Here is a 26,775-nt window from a genome sequence, read left to right as displayed (position 1 = left end):
GGAACTTTATCTCACTAGTCTTGGTGTGCCAAAACAAACTGAACTTCATGGAAATCGAAGTTGATGGGTCACATGTGAGGGTAATTTAGAAGGACTAATTGATGGGATTTAGTTACTGAAGTTATACACAAGGGAGAAGATGGAGTGAAAGTTCACTCCAGTGTTTTGAACTTGCATGTCTGGCAATGTCGTGCCTTTGACAGCTATAACCAAATATGGAGGTGATGAGGTGCGGGTGGATATCAGAGTTGAGATGAATATTTGATTTTAGGTATGTTGTGGTACATGCTTTAATATGCCACAGATTAGGGGACTACAGGAGGTATGAAGAGATAGCATGGGCATTGTATCACCTGAAAAGCTTTGCAGATAGGATAGGTAGGCTAGACGGGTGTCCTGTTTTAAGATATCTTAACCTGATTTTATAAAGGTTTTCTTATTTTTTGTTTTCTAGCAATTTAACAGTTTTAACTCTTCCATTTAGTTCTGAGATCCATTTTGATATAATTTTTATGTATGAGGGTAAGTATTGAGGTTTGTTTTTCCACACAGATACTCAGTTATTCCAGGACTATTTGTATTTTAGAAAATGGTATTTTTTTATCCATTGATAGAAATGGGCACAAACTGGTCTACACATCAGTTCTTATACTAACATTGACTTCATTTGTGTAGCTTTATAGTAACTTTTGAAATGACATATATATATATTTTCAACTTTGTTCTTTAATAAAATATTTAGCTCTTTTTTGTCTTTGCCCTTCCATATAAATTTTAAAATCAGCTTGCTGTGTCGAATGATTGGTAGGATTTGATTGGAATTGCACTGAATCCATAGGTCAATTGGGAAGGTTTACTCTCTCAGCCATATAGTGTCTTTCAAACCATGAACATGGTATATTTCATAATTTATTGAAGTCTGATCATATTTCTTTGTAAGGTCAAGTGCTGTTTTTAGTTTTTAGTAAAGTGCTGCTTTTTTAGTTTTTAGTGTACAGTTATACATACCCTTCATTGAATTTATTCCCAACTAATTTATTTTTTGATAATAATAGGTTTTACCACCTCAGTCTGTTAGGGGGAGGATCTTAAACAGATTAAATAGTATTGCTAAAGTTACTTATTTGTAGCATTAGAAGGAATAATTACCTATAAAACAAGTATGGCTTGTGAAAAATGTCCATATTTCATTCAGATAAATTAAGTAAGTTGACATTTTATTGAAATCTTTGTAAGAAATTACATGTATGTGCAAGTTTATGCTTTTCCTTTCTTAAAAATGTGTTCATTTAACTTCCAAGAAATTTATTAATGCAGCATTATTCAAATGACCTGTATTATTCATCTTACAGAGACATACCTACTATTTAAACTTTTTCTATGGTGTATGCCCAACTTTTGGGAGACTGGTAGCTGGGATCTGGTGCCATTCATAAAACCCTTTAAGGAATATCAGATGTTTGAGATCTTGAAATCTGTTCAGGTTCTTACTGGTTAAGGGTCAATCCGAAACCTTCATTTGACTCTGTCATTTTTCTCAACAAATTACATAGATCTGTTCGGTTATTATGTAATTATTTACCTCTTTAATGTATTTCATAAAAATTGGGTCATTTTTAAGTAAGATATTATAGCTAAGCTTCCTTATTTCTTCAACCTATGCATACTGAGCTTTGCACAGTGAAATGGTGAACGTTTAACAAAGGCATTTTGGATAAGGCATGTGTCTACATGCTGAAGGGGAAAGCTTTTATGGACCATAACTTTTATACAAATTGATCAGCTGCCATCTGTGTACAAAGCACTGTGATCAGCAGAGACCTATTTGTGCCACTGTGTAGACTGATAGCTGCAGATCAGTTTAGCTGAGCTGTTCTGTAGCAGTGAAGTCACGAGGACATAGACACTACCAAAGTGTAGTCATCATCACATCACTGTCTTTTGCTGGTTTAGGCAAGAGAGAAACTGCTTACTCTCTTCAGCCCAGTACAGCTGAGGTAAGGTCCACCTTTTTTCTCTTGAAGGGACACACAAGAGCAGAAGCAGCCTCTTTCAACTTCTCCCATGTTGTTATGCTAGGCCCTCTACCCAGGTATATAAATTCAGCATCCTTTTGGTGGAGAGCAATGTGTGTAATATAGCTTGGGTAAATTTTAATAACAAAATTGCATTGCAGAGCACATCTAAGCATTTGACCTTGAAGAGCAGACACTGCAGATTTCCCTACTTGCCCTTGATTTAAAGAGAATAGATAATGAATTAATAGGAATTGATAAAGAGCCTCTGTCAGGCAGCCGCTGAGGTCATGAAGCTGGTATGTGGAAACAGTGCCCATACAGCATGCGTAACATAACTGCAGTCAGGAAGAGGGGGTGGGTCATCGAAGCAGGAAATTAGCCTTCAGAAGGAATGTTGTCTCTCTGCTCTAGCTACAGCTGCATGGACTCACTGAGAGAAAACACACGGAGAAATGGAGAGTGCTCGTTGCTGCCGAGAAAAGAGCTCCTATAGGAGGTGGCAGCACTATTGCTGTTACTGGTACTTCAGAGATATTGAAGACAGTGCAGGTTAGATTTTTTTTTTAAAGGAATCAAAATGTCAGTAGTGTAAATATCAAATGTTTAGTACCTCTCCTGTAGTTAAATAGACAACAGGCTACTGAACAGAAAGGGGAAAACAGCTATGAGGCCTCTGCTTGTGATTTTTTCTTGTGCTCTGTCATAAGCGAAAGTTAAATGTTGAGATTCATTGTGCAGAGGAACCAGTCTCTGTTAATTTGTGCAGGGTGGTGGTGGTTAGAATATTTCTAAATGAGCCTTGAAAGAACTTGAGACGTTTTGGTGTATGTTTAGTTTTACCAAATAGTTACTTCTGAAATATGAGCCTGTTCAAGGCCATTCTTTAGAAAGGATTTGTAATTTACACTCACACACACACACACACACAATTTCTAAGTGTACTTGGTGTATACATGTTTTTATTTTAAATAGTGATTATATTTTGTCATTAAATTAATGAGTAAGGACAAAATATTTAAAAAGATTAAATGCATTTTTCTGTTGTTCAAACCACTTTTATACTTCCATTAAAATTTACTCCTCTATATTGTACTGATTTTTGAGAACAGAATTGATGGCATCAGCAGTTACTAGATTTTTTTTTTAATGTTAATTGCTGTTCTGCCTTCTAAAGGCAATGCCATGTGAATATATTTTTGTAAGTTCTAAAAAAATTGATTTTGATTGGGAACATCAGTTCAGTCATTAAATTACATCTTTAAGAAGGAAAATAAAATTTAGTAACTGCTTACCATTTTCTAGAAATGAAGGTATGAAAACTTGGTATCTCAAGAGTATTACATATTTAATCACTTTGCAAATTAGGATTGCTCACCAGTATAACCTCAGTTTGACTGCTGTGTATTCCCTTCCTGGGTATAGCCTGACCTGAATAAGTTTACATTCCAGTACTGAGGAACTGCATTCCACTGGGCAGTGTGGACGTACAGCAAGAATGTGGAGGCCCATAGAAAGGGCAAGTTTAGGGACACTGATAGAAGAGGCTTCTGTGTTCAGCAACTGCCTTTTGTGGAAACTCACCCCAGGAGAAAGTACTCTTGACTTAACTTGGGTGGGGAAAATGTAGTCACAGAAACTTAGGTCAGGATGGCCTTACCAGAGTATCCTTTCTGGTATATCATTACCCATGGGTAGTTATGAAAACTAGGTAAGATTATATATTCTCAAACATCTGGTTTCTTGTTGTGAGTCTTGAACTTGAAAGAAAGTTTATCAGGCTACTAAAATTTTACTGTATTTTACATTATATAGAAGACAAATTACTTTAGTAATTTTTTGTCTGCATGTTTTGTGACTATAAAATCATGCCATTTTGCACCTGTAAAAATATTGAGCTTGGTTTATTTCAGCTTTAGGAACAATTTTTAATTTGTTCTGTATAAAACAATAGGAATGAAAATCTGAATTATTAAACTGTTTTGGTAGCAACCATTCCTAAATTAGTCATACTGGCAGAGTGTGAACATTTGGTCTAATCTGTTTGTCACACTGCAAGTGGTTTTCATTAATCATTTTTTGTAAGTATAGCTTTTTGTTTTTTTAATAGTTCAAAAAACGAATAGATTGACCCAAAGTGAACCTGCATCACTTTTAGTTGCTATCTTTGGTTATTTAATACAACACCAAAAGGACATTCTGAAATTACATTGAGGTTAATAGTTGAAAGCCAGGCTCTACAGTGTATTTATACAGAACAATTTAGAAGGATTTAAAAGACTGTAGTAATTAAAATTTCATACTGTGTAGAACTAGAAGACTCATATACCGTGCTTCTCTGTCCCTCCCTATCACATTTTCTCTGACTTTATGGTCTCCTGTGAAAGGCTGGTATCAGTATAAAAGGAGCTAACAGGTTTTTAAATATTCAGGCCATATTTCATTGATGAGCTGCTGCCTACATCTTTCTCGCGTTGAAAGACAGTTATTGTACCTATATGTATTAATATTTGTGTCTTATACATGTATGCACATATGTGTGTATATATAGAAAGACTGAAATTACCAGAAGACAACAGGGATAAATTTTTTTCATTTAAGTATCATTGATATCCAATCTTATATTGGTTTCAATTATACAACACAGTGGTTCAACAGTTACCCATATTATTAAATCCCACCCTTTCTAGCGTGATCACTACCTATCAATGTAGTAAGATGTTAGAGGATCATTAACTGTATTCTCTGTGCTCTGCTGCCATCCAACAGGGATTAATTTTTTTACAATATTATTTTTAACTCAGAGTTAAAATAAGCTGTGTTACTTTAAAAATTAAGAAGTTTAAACTTTAAAAGTGTCTTTGTTTCTCTTCGTATGTGGCATTATGCGTGCTGTCTCAAAGAAGCAGATGTTCTACTAGCTGAAGTTCTGGCAGCAGCTGCCTGAAGAGACTTGCTTTTAATAGATTTGACATTCAGGTATTTGACTGTTCCAGCATTACTTTTAAGCTCTTGATGGCCATTTGTAACTTTGCTGGATTCTGAATTACACAAGTTGATTTGTCATTTTTGCTTAGCTAACTAGTGAGTGAACCTAGGCAATTTCTGAGAATCTGCCTTTCAAACAAGTTCTGTTTTCCACTTGTCATGGGTTTGTGCTTTAGGGGTAAATGTGATGTGATATATCAGTATTCCTGAGGAGCTCTGGAAATTATTATTAAATGTCAAGCTTACCAAAGATGAGAGTTTATATCATTGAATGTGAAAAAAGGGCTATAGAGGGAAACAAGAGAAAAGGGTAAGATCAATGGAGTATAACAGAGACTTGCACCATGGTATCTGGTTGTGATTTCAGGCATCTCATTTAACCTGCCCTTAGGTAGGTTGGCTTAGTTTCTCCATTGCGAAATGAAGTTGAACTGGAAAGGCACTTTTCATGGCCAGAGTGGAATGACATAGATCATACGTATTGTAATCACTTGGGAAGGACACACAGCCAAATAAAAGGAAAAAAAATCACTTGGGGACCTTTTTCTAAGTACAAATATTTGAGAACCTTGGATGTAGCACACTGTATTATGGTACACTCTCAGGTATGAAGCTAAAGAAGAGAGACCCTGTACTGTATGATCTTCTAAGTTTTTTCTCAGCTATGAAATTCTGTAAATCCATTTTGGTTTTGAGATGCAATTGTAGAAAGCAAATAGGACATTTAAAAAAGTAATTTCATGGTGCTCCCTGTTCTGCCTGTTATGACTTCTTGTGTATGTATCTTCCATGGACTACAAAGTATTTAAGAAGCGGAGCTATTTAAACAAGTTTCTTATAAGCTCTGTATTGATTACAGAGTTAATATTGATTCTATGTGTCCATTGAGTATTTGGAAGAGAAATGAGAAGCAAAACTGTGTGTGTGTGGTTTTGATTTGTGTACTCAGTCTTTCTGTCTCCCTCTCTCTACATGTGTGGAGATGGGGCTTGGAGAGGCTACCTTCTAATTATGGCTAGGGATAAATAGAAATGGGATTAATGCTGTGTAAAAGAAAAACTGTAGGTATAATTGACTTTTCAAAGCACCTGATTTAAAATATTTCAGTAACATTTGTTTACCTTCTCCTCTTACCTTCCTAACTTTCCTTTTACCCACAACTTCCATCACTTTATAGCTAAATTAATGTGGAAAAGAGATCCATTCCAGATTTATCAGTGGTATAATTCAGCTAGCAGACTTAACTATTATTTTCTTTCTAAGGATTGTTACTTGGTTAAAGTGGAGATCCTACTTCTTATTCAGTCCTAAATTTTTGCCAACAAGCTTAACGCCACTAATACAAACAAGCAAAAATCCTCTTGATAAGTTTCTCTTATAAAATTTCTAAAAAATTGTGGTTAAATATGTGTGTGTGTATAATAAAATGTGCCATGTGAAAACCATTTTAAAGTGTATAATTCAATGACATTAAGTACAATCACACTGTTGTATAACCATCACCACTACCTGTCTGCAAAACTTACATTCCATAGTTCCAGACAGAAATTTCGTAACCATTTAAGCATTCTCCAATCCTGGTAACCCCTAATCTACTTTTCGTCTTTATGAATTTTTGTATTCCTCATATTTCATGTAAGTGGAATCTTACCGTATTTGTCATTTTGTGATTGGCTTATTGCACTTCTTAATGCTTTCAAGGCCCAACCATGGTTTAGCATGTATCAAAACTTCAGCCCTTTTTATGGCTGAGTAATACTCCATGTTATATATATATTACATTTGTACATTCATCTGTTGATGAACATATGTGATGCTTACACCTTTGGGCTATTGTGAATAATGCTGCAGTGAACAGCGGTGTACAAATAACTCTTTGAGTCCCTGTTTTCAGTATGTTTGGGTTTATCTAGTAGTAGCATTGCTGGGTCATATGGAAATTCTGTGTCTGTCCTTTTGAGAACTTGCCAAACTGTTCTTCACAGTGACTGCACCATTTTATATTCCTACCAGCAAAATACAAGGGTTCCAAGTTCTCTACAGTCTCTTTAATACTTGCTTTCTTTTTTTTAAAATTGTAGCCATCCTAGTATCTCATTTAAATCTAGTATCAGGTATGAAATGGTACTTCATTGTGGTTTTGATTTGCTTTTCTCTAATGACTAAGAATGTTGAGCAGTTTTTTTTGTGTGTGCATTGGCCATATGTCTTCTTTAGAGATAGGTCTATTCAAGTCCTTTGCTCATTTTTAAATTGGGTTGTTTGTCTTTTTGTTTTGACCTGTAGGAGTTCTTTATATATTCTGGCTAGTAAACCATTCTCAGATATATGATTTGCAAATATTTTCTCCTATTTTGTAGATTATGTTTTCAGTTTCTTGATAATGTTCCTTTGGTGCATAGAAATTTTTTATTTTGATTAAGTTCACTTTACCTGTTTTTCCTTTTGCTGAATGTGATTTTGGTGTCATATCTAAGAATCCACTGCCAAATTCAAGGTCATGAAGATTTATCCTTGTTTTTTTCCTAAGATTTTTATGGTTTTGGATCATTTTTTTCAGGTCAGTGATCCATTTTCAGTTAATTTTTATATGTAATTAGAGATATAGTGTTCCAATTTCATTCATTTTTCAGTGGAAGTACAGTTGTCCTGGCAGATTTGTTGAGGAGGCTGCTCTCTGTTGAATGAATGTAGCACTTCTGTCACAGTCCAGTTAGCCATAGATATATGGATTTATTTCTGGACTCTCACATTGGCCTATATTCTTAAGCCAGTACCACATTGTTTTGATTACTGTAGCCTTAGTTTTGAAATCAAAAGTGTGAGTCTTCCAACTTTGTTTTTTGAAGATTGTTTTGGATAATTGAGCCCTTGCAATTCTATGTGGATTTCAACATTGGCTTTTCCATTTCTGCAAAAAAGACTGTTGGGATTTTGATAGGATTGCATTGAATCTGTATATCACTTTGTGTAGTCTCTTATAAGACTTAATAACAAGTACACTTAATGAGATTAATTGTCCATTTCTGACATAGGCACAAGGAACATTTGCAGAATATAGTCAGCTGGCTTTGGAAGAATCCTTACTTTTTTCTGACTTTTCTTAAAACCTAGAAGGATTGTAGGTATATTATTTGTTATCCAAATTCTTATTTAATCTGTATCATTTCTTATTCTTTTTTATATCATTACTTTAGAAACTTAAATTATACCAGCTTTCAGCTGCTGTTAATGGCTGAGTGAACTCTTTTTAAATTTATGTCGCTGGTCATAGAGAAAACCCTTTGGATATTGCCTCAGTATTTTTGTTAGAAACTTGTCTGTTCTCTTTTTCCCCTTAGAAACTTTTCTAGGGCAATGCTCTATTACAGATTTATGTGGTTTTTGATAAGGATATGTACAGTAATTGGCATTTTTTATTCTTTCCTAGTGTGTCTATTTTGAGGTGCTTTGTTTATTATTATATTAGCAGCTTACTGTTCTAATGCCTTTCATTTATGACCTTAAAATATGAGAATTCCTTATTGTTTAATATCATAATAAATGCTGGGTGCATTTGATTGCTTTTCACATAGACTGTTTCATTGTGCAGGTTGGATCCTCTACTGCTTTCTTGCAATCACATAAAACTTCATAAAAAGTCTAGTACTTTATTCTTACTGGCTTTGTTTTGTGGTTTACTATCTAAGTATCTATTGTCATTTACAAACCTGAAGATTTTTCTCTGTACCTTTCTACTAAATCATCAAAAATATTTAATAAAATTGATCTTAACATCTATGGTATATCTTATCTCCTATATGTCTGTATAGAACATGATCGATTTTTTAAAACATAGTAAATAATATTTACTTACTTAAATTTATATATTATTTCATTTTATATATTTATTGTTTCATTTATATATATATATATTGTTTCGAAAAATCTGAATAGTACCAAAAAAGAGTATTTTTTGGACTTAATGAATTTCTAGCTGACATTTTTCTTTCTCTCTGTTCATTCCTACCTTAGAGCTTCTAGATTATAAGCTAAGAATAAGAAGTTATCTCTGTGATGGAACCACAGAGATAGAACCAAGAGGCCTTGTCATTAGGCCTAGCATGTGCATTCATGACCTGTGCTTTGGCTCTTTGGAGCCCACTTATTCCTTCTGGGTTCTTGGCTATGTCTGTAACAGTAGGTTTTTGGATAAATGAAATAAATTGTTCTCCCTGTGTTCTTTGTACTTTGTCTTTTCCACTCAGCATAGTAAAGAATTAAATTGGTGGAGAACCTATTATTTCTCCTACAGTTCACATCTTTGTGATGGCAGGTAGGACTTGAGCATATTTATAGCACATTTTGGGGATGCAAACTTTTCATCCCCAAAGTGTTAGGGCGACTAAATGTGAATATCTTCCTAGATGTAACATTCTTTTGAACTAATGGCTAGTTGATAAGAGGATTTGAAGCCTTAATTCTAAATTAGGGAGTTGTTGCAATAATTAGGCATAAAATAAGTGGCTACCATATAGTTTATGCATATAAATGTTACCCCTTTTGTTGCTAAAATTTACAAGCAACTCAATTTTAGGAGATTTTATTTTTTATTAAGTGTAATATGAGCTTCATATGTATCACAAACATTTGGGTTTTTTTCAACATGGAATTTTTAAAAAGGTAAACCATTCAACAATTGATGTTTATAAAATTTGTCTAGTTCTATAATTTAACAAAAGGATCAAGTCACAAATTCTTTAGATTTTAATGTTATTTTATTTAGTAATAAACTTAAGCACACTACATATTTTTACATCGTTGTATAAAAGGGTTAAATGGGCAGTGATGGTATGAAAACTGCTACATATATTATTATGATGTTGAAATTATTTCTTAAAATTTGTAGTGTATTATAAGCTTCACTGTAAAAATTAAATTGCGGTTAGGTAGTTTTAGAAATGAAAAACAAATTTTTGTGTGTTGAATATTTTGTTATTTAAATGTAAAGTAAAAAAAGAATATTTAAAAATTCAGATCATTTTAATTGCATGAGAAGTAACATGACAAAGAAGATAGGTTTATCTTTTTCTTGCCAATAATTTCCTGTTTAATAAACACTCTTAATATGTATGTTTATGGGAATGTGGATGTATATATGAATATTTTAAAAATAATTTTTCATATATGCTAAGTATGGTTCTGTTTTTGATTTTCATACAAACAGAATTTTGGAGAAGGAAAGGACTTTAGGCCCAGACTAATCTAATAACCTTGCAAATAAGTAAAATCTAGAATATGAGAATCTTCAAGTTGGTTTGCCAGAGATCACAAATGGTAGAGTGAGGATGTTGACTTTACTGTTTTCTTCATTTTACATGACCTTTTTATTTTTTTTAAAAACCATAGTTTGCCTTTTAGTATGTGAAATGTTGTGCGCCACCATGACATAAAACAGGTTATTAAAGGAGTAAGAATTTCCAAAGGAGTCACTCAAAATGTCAGTTACCTTGGGGAAAAAGTGTGCTCAATGAAATAGTTCTTTGGAAGAATTTCTTCTTACATTTTTTCTGAAAGATAGGTTATTAATAATGGTTACCAAAAATATTGACTGGAGGGAAGGGAGGATTTTGCAGTAGTAGTGCTTCAGTAGAGCAAATCAGGACTACCTAGCTTCACCAGGGTTTTCTCTTCATGGTTCCAGTTTGTGTAGCTGTGCCAGAGAGAATATGTCTGCTCTAATGTTAAGGTGGGGTCGTCACAGATAGTAAAGGCATTATGTCTGAGGTCACTAGTGCAGAGTTCTGAGGAGGAATGGGCTCTTAATATACACATCCATTTAATTCACTTTGTAACTATGGAAAAAGTCTTACATTGAATACATTTTCCTTAAACGTATTTACAATAAGTTGATTTGAAAATTTAGAAAAATTACATTTTTTAGGTGAAAGAAATGTTTAACATAAGTGAGTTAGGTTATAGAAGAGAATTATATACATTTTATACTTTCTCTGGATGTTTTTATGGCTTCCCATTGATTCAGTTCCCATCCTTATTAGAATATTCTAAATCTTCACCTAACTCAGACTGGTTTAAGACAGCCTAACACAAGACACATTCATACTGATACATCATTATCTACCTTATTAATTAGAAAACATTCTATTGGAATTTTCTAGAATAATATGTCTGAAATTTAAGAATTTTAATGGTTCCTTGTCATTCTGTGTAAATAATGAGTAAACATAGTTTATTTTTCTCCATGTGTTTTTTTGTTGTTGTTTAGTTTTTCATTTCTGTTTATCTGGAGTGTTGGCTTAAATTCACAATTTATATTTCTTAAATCTCTTTTTCTTTCTAGCTTTGGCAAGCGTTCTGCAGGAAGCTTTAGGCGTGGCTGTGAATGCATTGTTTTAGAGCCTTCTGAAATGATTGTGGTAAGAATCTGAGAAGACTTTCTTGCCCTAAAAAAGTTATGAAATAAAAGCACTTTCATAAGCTACTTGTATTAGTATATTATATATTTTATAACTTTAGGTATATTTATTTCATAACATTTTATTATGAATTTGAGTTCCTGATCATAATATTGTAATGATTTACAGGATTCAATTAAATGAAAAAGAAAGCTTAAAAGGGGAAGTACCTGAATGTTTGACACTTGAACTTTGTAAATCAGTCTATGATATGCCACTTAATTGAAATTTGGGGAGAATCTTTAAATTGCAGGATTTTAGATCTCCAAAAATTGATTGGAATGAGGGAGATTCTTCAAATGAGTCACAGTGATACATATTCAGGCAGCAATTAACGTAAGGAAGTCACTTCAGTTCCTTCAGCTGTTTGAAAGGACTAGTATGCTGGTTAAACACTTTGTTGAGATCCTTCTCTCTCTTTCTAACTGAATTGTGTGATTTAAAAAAATATATTGAGATATGATAACACAAAAAAAAATAATGTTAAGGAAGACATGAATAGCATAATTATTTTTATTGATATTTTTAAAAAGCCCATCACATTCTACCTTTCTATATAAATAGGACAATGTGTACCACTTTTTAAAAATCAGCAACAAAAATAAGACTAGGGAATGCACTAGAGTGGACGTTCAGCTTATACTGATGTGCGTAGTATTCTCCATCATAGCATCCTATCATGGAAGGAAAACCTTATAAATAAATGATGGCCTAATATAGATAATGATGAAAGTTGTTTATTCACATTTAATAAAGAATTTGGTAGATGACTATAAGTCTTTTTTCAGAGATTTAGAGTTTTTCCTGATGATGTAGGAGAGGAATTCTATCAGAAATGAGAACTTCTTCATCAGTGCTAGTGAAAACTTTTTGTAAAATTTCCCAAAATTTACTCTTAAGTGAAACAGTGGTATGGTGGTAAGTAAAGAAATAGGATTGGAAAAAATATAGGCAACTACATAGACTTTCCAGCAACAGGTCTTGAAAAGCACTTTAGGTATTTTCTAGAGATTTTGGCTCCTCTTGGTTATATCTTATGGTTCTCTGAAGGAGTTTTGATCTTAAAAATTCCTTGAAGATTTGATACTTGCTGATACACAACTACTAGGTTTGCCATTGTGAGAATAGTCTTAGCATCTAAATATGTCTCTAATGTGAGCAGTCACATTTGCATTGCGTAGGTATGATGAGGATTAACCTAACGTAATTTGTATTCCCTGTTAGTCCATTCACCAGGTTTCTAAATGTTTAAATGAGGAATTACTTTTTTTTAAACAATGCTATTTATAATAAAAAGAAACTGAATCTACAGAATCAAAGTAGGAAGAGAAACCCTTAACTAATCCACCAAAACTATGCTGCTGGCAGGCCTGTTTTGAGTCATGTGCGATTTAGGGGTTTTTATAGACTTACATACATCAGAGTTTTTGTGCTTCAGTTAAGACAATGGAGCAGTTGCTTTCATAATGAGTGGTAATGTATCCTGTGAGATCTTTCACTAATAAATCAGCACAAAGACTACTGAAAATATCCTTCCCTTTGAAACTACAGGAAATTCAAGAGTTACCAATGTTTCCTAAGTGGAACTGAAAATGCCTCTTCATAAAAAAATGTTACTTAAAACCAATTAGTTCCAGAGAAGTTCAGAAACAGTCTGTCAGGATAGTTTGTCTACAAATATCTTTGCAAAGTGAATGAATATGGACTTATTTGTAAGTTTGGTTCTGCATCTGATCATAATATGGAATGTTGTATTTGAAGAAATAAAATTTGGGGGATTTTTTTTTTTCAGGTGGACTATATGGATGAAAATGAAGAATATTTTCAGCGTCAAGCTTCTCATCGACAGTCTCGAAGGAGATTTAGAAAAATCAACCAGAAAGGTGAAAGGCAAACAATTATTGATACTGTGGATCCTTACCCTGTGGGCAAACCACCTTTGCCTAGAGGCTATCATACGGTAAGTTATAAAAGTATCATATTTTTATTTATGATGGGGGTTTTGGACAAAGACATTTAAATTTTCAATTTTTGGTGAATAATTCCTTTCTCTGATGATCTTATCCAAGGTGCAGATTTTGCTGAAAGCACACGTAGTATGAATAGTTTCACGGAGCATAGGAATAAGATCGAAAAAACTTTGTTTAGCTTCTTCTTTTCTCAAAAAATTCTCTGAGAATCAGCTTTGTGGTCAGCATGTACAGTTGTAACTGGAATATTTTAAGTTCTTACCTTAATTTAAAATTTTAGCTCCCCACCCCAATGATATACCTGTTTTTATTCATAAAATAGACATATAAAAATAACATTTCATAGCTTTTCATACCATTATGAGAATATTCTGAGAATTTTTTTTAATACAATAAAGTGAGAGCATAATTTGAAATGATGCTATTTAAAATCCCAGTGTAAAAATGATCTGAAGTATTTCTAGTAGGTTCAGAGATCCTCTTAAATGCTATGGCCCCCTTGATTGTCATTTATTTCATAAGTATTTGATAAATAAACTGCTTTTCATGTTTGAGGAAACCAAGACACAGCTAGTGAATGATTTGTACTATACCCCAAATAGTCAGTTTCAGAGCCATATTTTCTTTCCTTCTTTCTGCTTACTTGCACTCAGCATATTAAATTAACTCTGGTAGTCAACCCAAAATAGTTGTGAATATATTTGAGGATTTCTATTTTTAAAAACTTAAATTTTACTTAAGGTCAAAGATGGTTTATCAATACATATAATGCCATTAAATGAGTAGTCATTATATGTGAAAATAATTTTAAAATGAAAATAGATAATTGACAACTTCTTCATTTCTCATTTGTTTTTCTTATCTGTCCTTTTTGTAGATAAGTATAAACATAAAATGCATGGGAAATGTATATAGATTTAAAAGTTTGTACTCAGTTTTTAGTAACTTCAAGTGATGTATTTTATACTTATACTTTATATGCTCTATTTCTAAGAGCTCTTTGTATTTGAATATTTAAGCAGTGTTGACCATCAGCTACCCACCTACTCCTCTTAACTACCCATGGACTGTTTAATTTAACATGAATTTCATATTTGAATCATTTCATTGAGCTCTTTTGGAAAGGATTGCTTTTTTGCTCATCATAAAGACAGCTTTGTTTGTTGGAGACACTTGCTTTAAAAAAAAATCTATGAAAGGTTTTTTGTTATCACTGTCTATAAAAGAAGGTAGTATTTTTAGAGTTAATGGAGCATCATGGAAGAATGCTCCATTAATGGATTAAAAATAGTTGTATATATTAATAGTACTATATATTATAATATTGTAGCCTAGTACTAATATTATTAATATTCTTCCAGTATTGGCATTATTTTTCCAAATCTGAGTCCATACTAAGATAACAGGAATGTGGATTACTTAAAGTTTAGTAGTAAAGCTGATTCTTATCTGTCACACTTAAGTTGGGGGGATCACTTTATAACCATTTCTCTCTTCTATCCCCATATTTCCTCCTTTAGGAAACAAATACTTCACTCACTTTCCTTATATAACTCTCCTTTTTTTTAATCTGATTTTTTTAAATTATAGTTTTCTGTTGTCTTTATTGCAAGATTACTTTTTTTTTTTTTTTAGTAGTTTTACAAAAAGTCTTACCTGGTCAACAGTTACTTTTATTAGGGAAAATTCTGTACTAGTATGAAAATTTTAATTTGATTTCACATACCAGTTTACTAAGAGTGATATATTATTACTACTTTTACTGAGTTCAGATTGGCAATAATGTAGTCATCCTTGAAAATATTGGATCCTACTTTTTGTGTAAATTATGTTTTAATTATATTTGTATAATACTTATATAAGTACATGATTTTAACATACGAAAACCAAAATTTAATTTTGTATATGTGGTACCACAGAATAAAAACAATTAAGTGAAAATTACTATTCTTCATTACCACTAAGACATATTTTTTACTTATTCTTAACAGAAATATTTGTTTTCGAAAGAACTCTAGTAGTGGGATTGAGGGTGAAAAGTTTATAGAAAAGATAGATGATCATAGTTCACAGGTGATTTTAAATGAGTGCAATTGCTTTTAAGTGCATGGCTAAAAAACATAGAGAACATTATATATATATAGCCAATTCTGTATGGTCATTCTTAACCTTATTTTAACATTATATTCATTTTGGCAGATATACTGTAGCATGTCTGATAATGTTCATCTTTTCCTTTCCTCCTTTATGGCACTCATTTCATTTTGGCTCAAAGGAATGCACTAAATCTCAGGTATTGTAATTTGTATGTGGTCTCCTAATACTAACCTAAGTTTATTTGTGAATTTGCATTGTAACTAATGAGTTTATAATATTGATGTGTTTTGCTTGGTGTCTTGGTCTTTTATATTTTGCCCCAATTTAGTAAAATCTCTTAAAGCTTTAAACTATCAGTGGTTTAGGTGATGATGCACAGGCTGTTTCTTTTGTATAGACCTAGGGATGAATTTCCCACTTTCTTTGAAGAAAGAATAAAAGTATAACCTACTTATTTGTAGAATGAGTGGGACATTGTTCTAACTAATCTGCTTTGCAAATAAAGAAATGAAGAGAGTAAGACAGATTGATAGACAATGGAAGTTTAATTGTTTTTTGTGTGAGAGCTTTGGAAATTTATATGCTCTATTACATGTTAAATGCTATAGGTAAAAGATTTAAATTTCAGGATTTGTAATGTGGGAGCATTTTGGGAGACCACTGGTAACAGTTAGTCAGATAGAACAAAGACTTAATCGAAAAAGAAATAATTTTAAATTGCTTGTCTTTTCTTATTTATGCTTTATTTTTAACCAGATTTCATGCTTTTATTTCATTCTATATTTTAATTGAGACCTATAACAACTTTATTCACTTCTTCCATGACAGTAGATGACTAATTTATGACTTTTGCTGTTACTTTTTTGAATTGTGTGTCACTGTAGGTCCAGGAAAAGGAAATCCCGGGGCAAAAAACCTCTAAAAACCAAAATCAGTCAAAGGGAGAAATAAAGTTTAAAACCCTTTTATTGCTTCAAAACTGCAGTCTGGCCCATCTCTCTCTCCTGCTCAAGCAGCCACAACACCGGCCCTCCCCATCACCTCTCAGCTAAAGATAAGCCCTCTGTTGCCCAAGTAGTTACCCACTGATATGGAGATCAACTTCTCGACCCCTGAGGAAAGATGCAAATGCACTAAAGCCATACTTCTTTCCACCTCTGAACACCTATTGATATGTAGATATACTAAAGCCAGGTGACATATTCTGGAAATGTTTCAATTTTACCCACAATCCACCCCTCCAGAAATCTCGCCTTACAATTTACTCGATCTTCCTCTTCTGACCAATCTAGTAACATGCAATAGCAACAGCAATAAAATCCTGATAATCCTCAAGCCAAAGGATTCAGCCTATGCAGATTAAGTAAATGTACTTTACAACACAATCTCTCACTAAGCACAAAATATGTTTCTACACTTGTTTACTCATTCCTAACAATCATGCTAGATTGCTCACAAAACTTTTACCAAATAATAGACAAAGTCAAGCCTCTCTTTAAACATTATTTTCTTGACAACAACAGCACAATCATAATTCTCAAGCCAGAGGATTCAGCTAGGTTCAAAGTCCCATGCAGAGTAAGTCCAAAGCTTGTCCATTCCAGCCATCACGCGGCAGCTGCAGCCAGGGGGCACATCCAGGACCCAAAGACCGTAGAAGCAAATAACCGTGATTGTTGGGGTCAATTTGCTGTTATTACAGGAATACACAGAAGGCCCGCTTCTGGGCCTTTTCCCCAAGGTGCCAGAAGAGCCAGCCGTCACTGATCCTTGTCTTGAAATGTCCAGGGCCATGTCCATTTTACTGCTAATTGTTGCACCCATCCTTGCAACACATGTCCAATAAAGTGGGTGCCTTGATTGCTCTCAGTAACTGGCGACCAACCATAGGCTGCAGAGAGATGCTCTAGGCCCCTCTTGGTGGTTTGCTGATCTGCACAACGTGCAGGGCACTCCTTCCGGACTCGGCTGACTTCTTCAGAGGTGAAAAACAAGCCACACTGATGGGCCCACATTATCTTTTGAGGTGTCTGTGCCATACCACTCCATGGCCTTTGGGTCCAGTCTTGCACCCACCCCACAATGGGATAGGAGTTATTACCTTGGATGGAGCTGTTCTGGTGATGGGTTCTGTAGCCAGCAAGGCATGGTACACAGCAGCCAGTTGCTTCAAGGTGACTCTGACCTCTGCTCCTTTCCATTGTTGTGGCCAGTCTCCAGCTGGCAGCAAGAGCAGCATCAGTGGCAGAAGCAGTAGCCTTAGGCTCAGGCCGTGGGCCGGGGTCAGCGTGGCCAGCAGCGGTGATGGTGCCACCACGACCACATGAGTGTAGACACATGTCCTCGGTGCCAGCACCCCTTCTCATCATTTCTAGGGGCAGCCCTACCAAAGGTCACACCCATTATGACAGATTTCAGGTTCACAGGAATCCTGCTGACTTTGCCAACTGTCAGTCCGGGGAAAGGAAATCCCGGGGCAAAATACCTCTAAAAACCAAAATCAGTAAAAGGGAGAAATAAAGTTTAAAACCCGTTTATTGCTTACAAAACTGCAGTTTAGCCCATCTCTCTCCTGCTCAAGCAGCCACAACCCCGACCCTCCCCCCTCATCTCTCAGGTACAGATAAGCCCTCTACTGCCCAGGTAATTACCCATTGATATGGAGATCAACTTCTCCACCCCTGAGGAAAGACGCAAATGCACTAAAGCCATACTTCTTTCCACCTCTGAGCACCTATTTATATGCAGATATACTAAAGCCAGGTGAGATATTCTGGAAATGTTTCAGTTTTACCCACAGTCAAATTTGAGATTATTAGGAAATTTGGAGTCAAAGAAGAAAAATTAATGTATCTCTGGAACCTAATGGGTTAAATATCTAGTAAAATATGGTTGTGTTTTCTTAGTGCATAGGAAAAACATCATGAATAATTTAATTCACACTAGAAGAAGTCTACCATCAGTATAATATTTTTGGCTATTATGGTAACCTTTCTGGAAAGCATGAACTATTTGTATAATTTTTCAAATTAAAATGAGGCAGTTACTTTATGTTCTATACAAGAGAACACAATAAAATGCCACAGGTGGCATAATTGCTATATTATATTTTAGAAGCACTGCTAATTTTAAATAACGTAAATCAAAAAAACTTGGTAGAATTTTTGAATTTGACAAAGTTTTGATAATTGTATAAAAATTTTTGAATTTAATCAGTGATTTGAGCTTTTGTTTGGTAAAAATATACTTTAAAAATATATGACTTTAGTATTTTAAAAGATAATCAGTATGTAATTAGTTTTCCTTGTTTTAATATGAAAAATTATTAGGCTAATTCCCATTTAGAACCAGGAATTGAATTTTACAATGTGCACTGAGTTATATATACACAGATACACTTTTGAAAATTAGATGTGTTACAGTAATTTGAAACAGACCATTGTAATTTTCTTTAGAAACATGAATACTCAAATAGTCCATGTAGAGTGTTTTCAGGACATTTTTTCAAGGCAAATGTGTGAGGTTTGAAGAGAGAATAAGTATTTTAAAATGCAGTGAGAAGGAAAGATTGGAGATGGCTTTCATTAGCATCCTTTTAGATTCTGATGAGCTGAGGTTGAGTATATATTTAAAAGACTGTCAAAAAGTAGGATGTGGCATGAATTTTCAGTCTTAGGGTGAGTAAAGATAATAGAGAGGCTGGTAGTAGATAAGATTCCTGGCAAAGGCTGGAATATTTGGGGTCAATTTCCAGAGAAACTGACTTAGGGGTTTACCTTGTTGCCAGGTTCAGAATAGGGTAGGGGGAAAAGCTTTGTTTGTTTTATGTGTAATTGTAGGCCCTCTCTGCATTCATGGGTAATTTTTACCAGAAGTCTCTGTGGGTAGGGAAATCTGAGTTCGTAATACAAATGGAGAGGAGAGGTGGTAGGACTTAAAGGGAGGAGGAACTTTCTAAACTTAACCTGACTGGAGTGATGGGGAAACTGGCACATACCTTTTCTGCCTATCTTTTATTTCTCCTTTTATTTTAATGAAAAAAACAGCTCTGCCTTTTTTGTTTGAAAAAAGGCAAAAATTATATAGAGATATTAGACTAAAGACTGAAGAAAACCTGTCCTGTCTGTATTATGGAGGTTATTTGAAACAAAGTGAAAGGTATCTTGCTGTGACCCTCCTTACCCAGAACGACTCAGGAGACATGGGCCCACACAAGAGATTTTATTATCTGAAAGAGAAAATGGCTGCCCCTAGAAAGAGAGAGAGTAGCCGTGTGGTGCAGAGCGTTGTGCCTTTTGTAGGGGCAGAGTGGAAAAGTATCATCGCTTGGCCTGTTGACTTGGGCGCAGATTGAAATGTTTAGAAATAAGATGAGACAAGTCCAGGCATGATTTTCACCATCTTATGTGCTTGGGACCATGGGGTAAATGGAGGATAAATTACTATATTCTTATATTCCTCTCTTTTCTGTTTTGTAAGTGGTAGAGAACTTGGGAAGGGGTGAAGGTCTGTCTTCAGTAACTGCTTCCTACTGATTAGGGGCTATGAAGTTCATTTTTGTATTGATGGGGGGCGGTCTTCGGATGAGCCCTTGGTCTACACTGGCGATGGCTTGTTCCAGGTTTAATAAGGATCATCGTCTTTGGAGAGGGGTTGGTAATCCTGTAATACAAGCTGGTTAAAGTTCTGGTTAGAAATTTTTTATATTTGGGCCGAGTGCTATGTTTACATAAGATAGCTGAATTATACCATTCTTTGGGAACATGTGTGTAGGCAGAAAAGCAACCTGTAGGGCAAAGGGAATCCTTGATGTTGAAATCTTTTGGACAGTCTGAAAGAGAAGAAAGGGCTGTTGTTGGGAAGATAGGTCTGGTGAGAGAATAAGTGTTGAGACCAGGGTTAACAATTCTGAAGCATGACACATGGCAGTCATAACGGAGGTCTTAGGACTCCATGCTGGCAGAAACCTCAGTGATGAGTGGAAGTGGAGATAAGCGTCGTGAAATGCAGAGTAAGAGGTCCCATCAGGGTGGAGAAGTAGGGACCTGTGGGAGATTTGGTGGGAGGGGAATAAAGTGAAACAAATGGCTTAAGGAGTTGTGTATCCAGTGGAGAAGACCCTGAAGTTTAACTGCAGTTGGCATGGAAAAAATTACTGTGTATGGTCCTTGCCACTTGGGAGTTAGGGATGATGTTGCTTGGTGTGGTGGGGATAGGAGCACAGAGTCTCCTGGGTGATAAAAAGTAGAAGTGGGGTCTTAAGGTTTTGGTGCAGAGAGATCAGCGTGGGACCAGAGTAGAGAGCGAATGTGTTGACGTAAAGGGTTGACGAGATGAGGAGGAAGGATAGGAGGTTCGGAGTTGAGACTTGGAGGAAGCACAGGGTGGCCATACATGAGTTCAAAAGGGGAAAGTGTAGCAGGTTTTTCTGGTAAGGCCCGGAATGAGAAAGAGGCAGGCAAGGTTTAAGAAAGCATTATAAAGATTGGAGGTTAGGGTGGAATAAGTGATGTAAGTAGGAGAGTATGGCCTCAGTGGAAGACAGGCTGGTAGTGTGGAAATGGATATTTTAGGGCCTGGAATGAGGATACCTATTACAAGGGCTAACACTGCTTTTTGGGCTGCCTAATCTGCCCTGTTGTTACCAAGGGAGATGGATGACTGATCTGACCAATGGGAGCGGTAATGTACTAGGCCTATGGCTGTTGGGAGATGTGAGGCTTCTATCAGTGGTATGATGTGTTTGGCATTGGTGATAGAACTGCCCTTGGTGTTGAGGAGTCCCCATTCTTTCCAGATTGCTGCATGGGACAGTAGGATATCGAAAGCATATTTAGAATCAGTATAGACAGTAAGAGAGGACCCCTGCGCTAAAGTGAAGGCACAGGTAAGGGCAATCAGTTCTGCTTCTTGGTTTGTGGTGTTAGGAGGTAAGTAAGGGCTTTGCCTCGATAGTTTTGTCCAGAGAGACAATGGCATATCTTGTCCATCGAACACCCTCATGGATAAAGGAACTGTCATCAGTAAACCAGGTATATGTGGCCTGAGGAAGGATGCCCTCCTGAATGTGGGAGGGACAGGGTAGGAGTTCATCTAGAGTTTGTAAACAGTTAAGGAAGGGGGGTTGTGATCCTGCCTGTGGATTGGGAGGTAATGGAAGAAGGGTGGAGGGATTAAGGGGAGGACAGGTTTTGAAATTGAGGGAGGTGTCCTCAACTTGGGCAACCTGAAGTGATAGAATCCTGCAGGGAGAAAGAGTCTGTAGGCCTTTGTAGGCAAGGAGTTCGGAAAGATGAATGAGGGGAGAAAACAGTTGTGGTTGACCTGAAGGTGAGTTTTTTGGATTCTTGAATGAGGAAATGGTAGCCGCTGCTAGGGCTCGCAGGCAAGGAGCCTATCCCTGAATAGTAGGATCTAGTTTTTTGGAAAGATAGGCAACCGGGGCAAAGGAGGGTCCTAACATATGTCCCCAAACTCCCAGGGCAAAGCCCTGCCTTTCTGAGACATATAGAAGAAAGGGGCGTGTGAGGTCAGACAAGTGCAGAGCAGGGGCCTGTAGAAGGGCCAGCTGGAGTTTATAGAAGGTCTTAGCTACAGGTGTCAAGAGGGGCTCAGTAAGAGGTCCTTGGGATGCTTCATGTAGAGGGGCAGCCAGGAGTGAAAAGTTGGGGATCCATGAACAAAGGAACCCAGCAAGACTCAGGAAAGAGAGAATTTCATCTTTGTTGTTTGGAAGGGCATGGTTTGGACAAGTTTTTTCCTGTCTTATAGCTTGGGGAGAGCTGAACTTCCAGGTAAGTGACCTGAGTGGCGGGCAGCTGAACTTTGGAAGAGGGTGAAACCCGATAGCTGTGTTCTGAGAGAAAGTTTAAAAGGAGAATAGTATCCTGTTGAGAGGTTTGTAGGGAGAGACTGCACAGGAGAAGATCATCTACTATTGAAGGAGGGTGGAGCTTTAGAGAGTAAGGGATTTGAGGTCGTGTGCTAGAGCCTGTCCAAAAAGGTGGGGACTATCTCTAAAGCCTTGGGGAAAGACTGTCCAGGTCAATTGAGTAAAGTCTGAGTCGTAGGATTGGTCCAGGTGAAAACAAATAGATTTTGAGAGTCAGGATGGAGGGGTGTAGTAAATATGCATCTTTGAGGTCAAGGACAGAAAAGTGAGTAGTGGAAGCAGGAATGGTGGACAATAAAATATAGGGGTTAGGGACCCAGGATGGATATGAACAACAGCTTCATTAATTACTCTTAGGTCCTGGACAAGCCTGTAAGAACAATTGGGCTTTTTAACTGCCAGTATAGGAGTATTGAAAGGGGAATTGGCTGGTTGTAGTAGCCGTTTGTATAAAAGTTCCTGGATAATTGGCTGCAGGCCAAGTAAACTCTTGAGGGGCAGCGGGTACTGAGGTTGAGAGCAAAAAGATGGGGGGTCTTTACGTATCATAATTACTGGGGGGGCAGGTGGCAATAGAGGGGGTGAGGCTATCCCAGACTACAGGGTTGACTAGATGGGGTGGCAGAGGAAAAGGAGAGGGAGGTGAGTTTGCAGCGGGTTGGAGGGTGAGTGAAAGTGGGATTGAAGGCGAGTCAGGGTTGAGGCACAGTCCGGGAGTGAAAGTAATGGAAGCTCCAACCTTGTGTAACAGGTCTCTTCCCATAAGGGGGATGGGACACTGGGGAATCACCAAAAAGGAGTGAGAGAGGGCAATGCCTCTAAAGATGCAGTGAAGCATGGGAGTTTGTAAAGGTTGATAAGGTATGCCCTCTACTCCAACTATAGAGGACTGTGAAAGGGAGGTAGGTCCCCCAAACTCCTTCAGGACTGAGTAGGTGGCCCCGGTATCCAATAGGAAAGAGATGGGCCTACCCGCTACCACAGTGGTTACCCTGGGCTCCTGTACAGTGATGGTAGTGTTTGGGTGGAGGAGTCTTGGGCCCCCTCAATCATCAGTTGCCAGGCCCAGAAGGTCTATGTGTGGAGTGTTAGAGCTGGATGGCCTGGCACCTCTCGGTGTGCAAGGACAGTCAACAGCCCAGTGTCCCTCCTGATGGCACTTAGGTCATGGACTGGGGGGCTTCCGGGGATTTGGGCGGGTTCTAGCCCGATGACCCATTTGACCACATTTGAAGCATGGACCAGGAGGCCCTCCTGGCTACTGCTTAGGAAGTGAGGATACACCAATCACCAGTGGTTGGTGTAGGTTGAAAGGCGTTAGCCAAGTCCTTCCCCAAGGCTTTATAGTCCCCACCTTTTTGGACAGGCTCTAGCACACGACCTCAAATCCCTTACTCTCTCAAGCTCCATCCTCCTTCAATATGTAGATGATCTTCTCCTGTGCAGTCCCTCCCTACAAACGTCTCAACAGGATACTATTCTCCTTTTAAACTTTCTCTCAGAACACGGCTATCGGGTTTCACCCTCCTCCAAATTTGATATTTTTGTTTACAGGCCTTTTCATCTTTTCTATTGTATACTTTGAAGGCCACTGCCAGGACTTCTGCCTGAGGAGTTAAGGGTCCCTTCTCTAGATGTCTAGGTTTAACTTTAATGTTGGGCAAACTGGGCGAAGAAGTAGGTCATTAATGATTATCTCCCATCTGGCATCTCAGGGTCTAGGTTTGTATATTGTAAAAGAGCTTTGGTGAGGCATCTAAGAACATAGACGGATTCTTATCCTGAATAACCTCTTGGAGTTTTTCATAGTTAATGGCCTTATTGGCTGACTTCTTGAGACCCACCATGAGGCAGGTGATGAATTGATCTCGACTGGTGACTCCCTCTGCCGTATTATAGTCCCAGTTAGGGTCTCTGTCAGGAACCGCCTCAGCACCTATTGAATGAGCTGGCGTAAGTTTGGTGAACTTCATCAGCATGAGTTCTAGCCTGATCCCACACTCGCCTACGCTCCTCGGGCAAAAGTGTGTTAGGATCATGTGAATATCATGAAAGGTAAGATCATCTGACTGAGTTAGGTACTGGAACTCTTCTATGTAAGTAGCTGGGTTGGAAGTGAAAGGGCCTAATCTTTTCTCAATTTGAGATAGGTCGGAGAGAGAGAAAGGAACATGAACCTGGATGACATCCTCCGTACCAACTACTTCCTGTAGTGGGGCTAGGATCTGGGTTCGAGAATGAACTGGAGGACTTGGTAGGGGATCTCAGGATGGGAGGGAAACTGGTTGCTGTAGAGGAGGTGGGGTTGTTGCCCCACTCCTGATGGGAGTTTGTGGTGGGAGACTGGGCGGAGGTTGAGGGGGAGGAGGCTGGGCAGTTTCTGCGGCAGCACCGGGAGGACTGGGTGGTTGAGGAGGAGGAGGAGGAGAAGGAGGAGGTGCCATGGAGATTTGGGGTTAGTAGGGTGGGGGTTCGTCAGCGGGATCAAAGTCAGAAGATGTAGTGGGATCTGGTTTGTTGGAGAGTGAGGACTTTAAGGCAAGTAGTAGGTGTTTAGGATTGCCAGGAAGACAGAGAGAGAGCTTGGTTCGGAGGTAGGATAAAGCCTGGATATATGGGATCTCTTTTCATTTGCCCATGCGCTCACAGAAGTTGTGTAAGTTGCGGAGAATTTTAGGATCTAAAGAGCCACTGGGGGGCCATGATAGACTGATTGTCCAAGGGATATTGTGGCTTGATCTCATTACAGTAGCAAACAAGCTTAAAAGGTTTGAGGTCTGGAGTGAGGTGGAGGGGCTTTAAATTATTGAGTAAGCACCCTAGCAGTGAATCTGTGGGAACAGAGGGGCCAGATCCCATGGTGAGAATGAGACCATTCACAAGTTGCTGAGGTGTCCCAGAGTGATTGAGAAGGTCATGGAAAAGACCAGACACAGTTAGGGGGTCATCACCACCTCTAATCGAGTGGTTGAGGCGAAAATGCCGAGGAGGCTCAGTACCTGGTACCAGAAGTTTACGAGTAGATAAAGGGAGACTGGGTCTCAGTGAATGAGGATTCTCACCATGGGGAGGCAGAGAAGGGTCAACTATGGGGATCAACTGTGACTCTGAAAGTCATAGTTGGGGGTGCCCCTGTCCCGGAGGAGCCCTTGGGGGTGCCAGACACTCAATGGTCACTTCTCAGGTTCCAAAGGGACATTTAAGTCAACCATGAAGGGGAGACTTACCAAATTGAAGGCCTGTGTTGGACGAGAAGACGAGTGACTGGGAAAATGGATGGTGAGCCCGTGGAGGAGGATTGGGCAGTGAAGGTTCCCAAAGCAGCTCAGGTTCCTGGAGAAAGAGCAGAGTCAGTGGGAGAATCTCATCCGAGTCATGGCACCAATGAAAGGGTATCTTGCCACGACCCTCCTTACCCAGAATGACTTAGGAGACATGGGCCCATGCCAAGAGATTTTATTATCTGAAAGAGAAAGTGGCTGCCCCGAGAGAGAGAGAGAGACAGAGAGAGAGAGAGAGAGAGCGCGCAGCCGTGTCGTGCAGAGCGTTGTGCTTTTTGTAGGGGCGGAGTGGAAAAGTACTGCTTGGCCTGTTGCCTTGGGGGCAGATCGGAATGTTTAGAAATAAGGTAAGGCAAGTCCAGGCATGATTTTCACCAGCTTATGTGCTTGGGACCATGGGGTAAATGGAGGATAAATTACTATATTCTTATACAAAGGATATGTCAAAAATATCCAGCCTTCCTAGGCTGGCTGCATAATTAAAACGCTCCCCATGCTTCTGAAGTTCCGATTGACTTTCTACTCCCACTCCTACTTGCCAAGGCAAGTATAGGTCTGTTTTATACAAATTTGAATTAGGATGATTGGAACACAGTACAGCATAAAACAAAGTTTTTATCAGTGCAAAATTTTTGAAATAATCAAAACCCATTGGTCATATAGAAAGATATCTCCCACACGTTTTATTAATAGTCTGTTTCTACAATGTGAATATATGTTTCAGAGTACTGTTTAATGATTATGTATAGAATTTTTCAGTAGATTAGGCTTAAATTTCTTGGTGCAGTGTAGAAAAGTAATTTAAAAACTTCATAAAATTAAGTTAATGGAAGTTGAATGCAATGTTTAATATTACAACATTATTGGAGTACTTTTTTATTATAGTCAGTGATAATACAAATCTATAAAATTTGGCACTAATGTGATGAGATTGATTCATGTATGAGCTTATGAAAATGAGTCCTTTTTTCCTTACAAGGTCATTCTTCATAATAATAATAATAAGCCCTATTTCTTGTAGTAGTTATATAATCAGTCCAAGTATACCTCTTATATATCTTTGAAGTAGGTTTTTTT

The 26,775-nt window shown here is 37.3% G+C and overlaps 1 protein-coding gene across 7 annotated transcripts in view; it reads left to right on the top strand.

Moving 5' to 3' along the window:
- The window catches only part of RAPGEF2 (Rap guanine nucleotide exchange factor 2), a 251,112-nt gene that overhangs the window by 117,927 nt on the left and 106,410 nt on the right, over window positions 1-26,775 (top strand). For 4 of the 7 annotated variants that reach the window (XM_036992931.2, XM_036992929.2, XM_036992933.2 and 1 more), the window contains exons 5-7: window positions 11,344-11,419; window positions 13,251-13,418; window positions 15,704-15,721. In XM_036992931.2, the coding sequence (XP_036848826.1) occupies window positions 11,344-11,419; window positions 13,251-13,418; window positions 15,704-15,721 (262 nt within the window). Of the gene's footprint in view, window positions 1-2,129; window positions 2,568-11,343; window positions 11,420-13,250; window positions 13,419-15,703; window positions 15,722-26,775 lie in introns of those variants that run through there. The other 3 variants (XM_036992930.2, XM_036992936.2, XM_017652431.3) reach the window with 2 other exon arrangements.

Source organism: Manis javanica, chromosome 3 (genome assembly GCF_040802235.1).
Source record: "Manis javanica isolate MJ-LG chromosome 3, MJ_LKY, whole genome shotgun sequence".
In the NCBI taxonomy this organism is placed as follows: Eukaryota; Metazoa; Chordata; class Mammalia; order Pholidota; family Manidae; genus Manis; species Manis javanica.
Note: the sequence above shows the minus strand (reverse complement) of the source record. Positions and strands in the feature narration are given on the sequence as shown.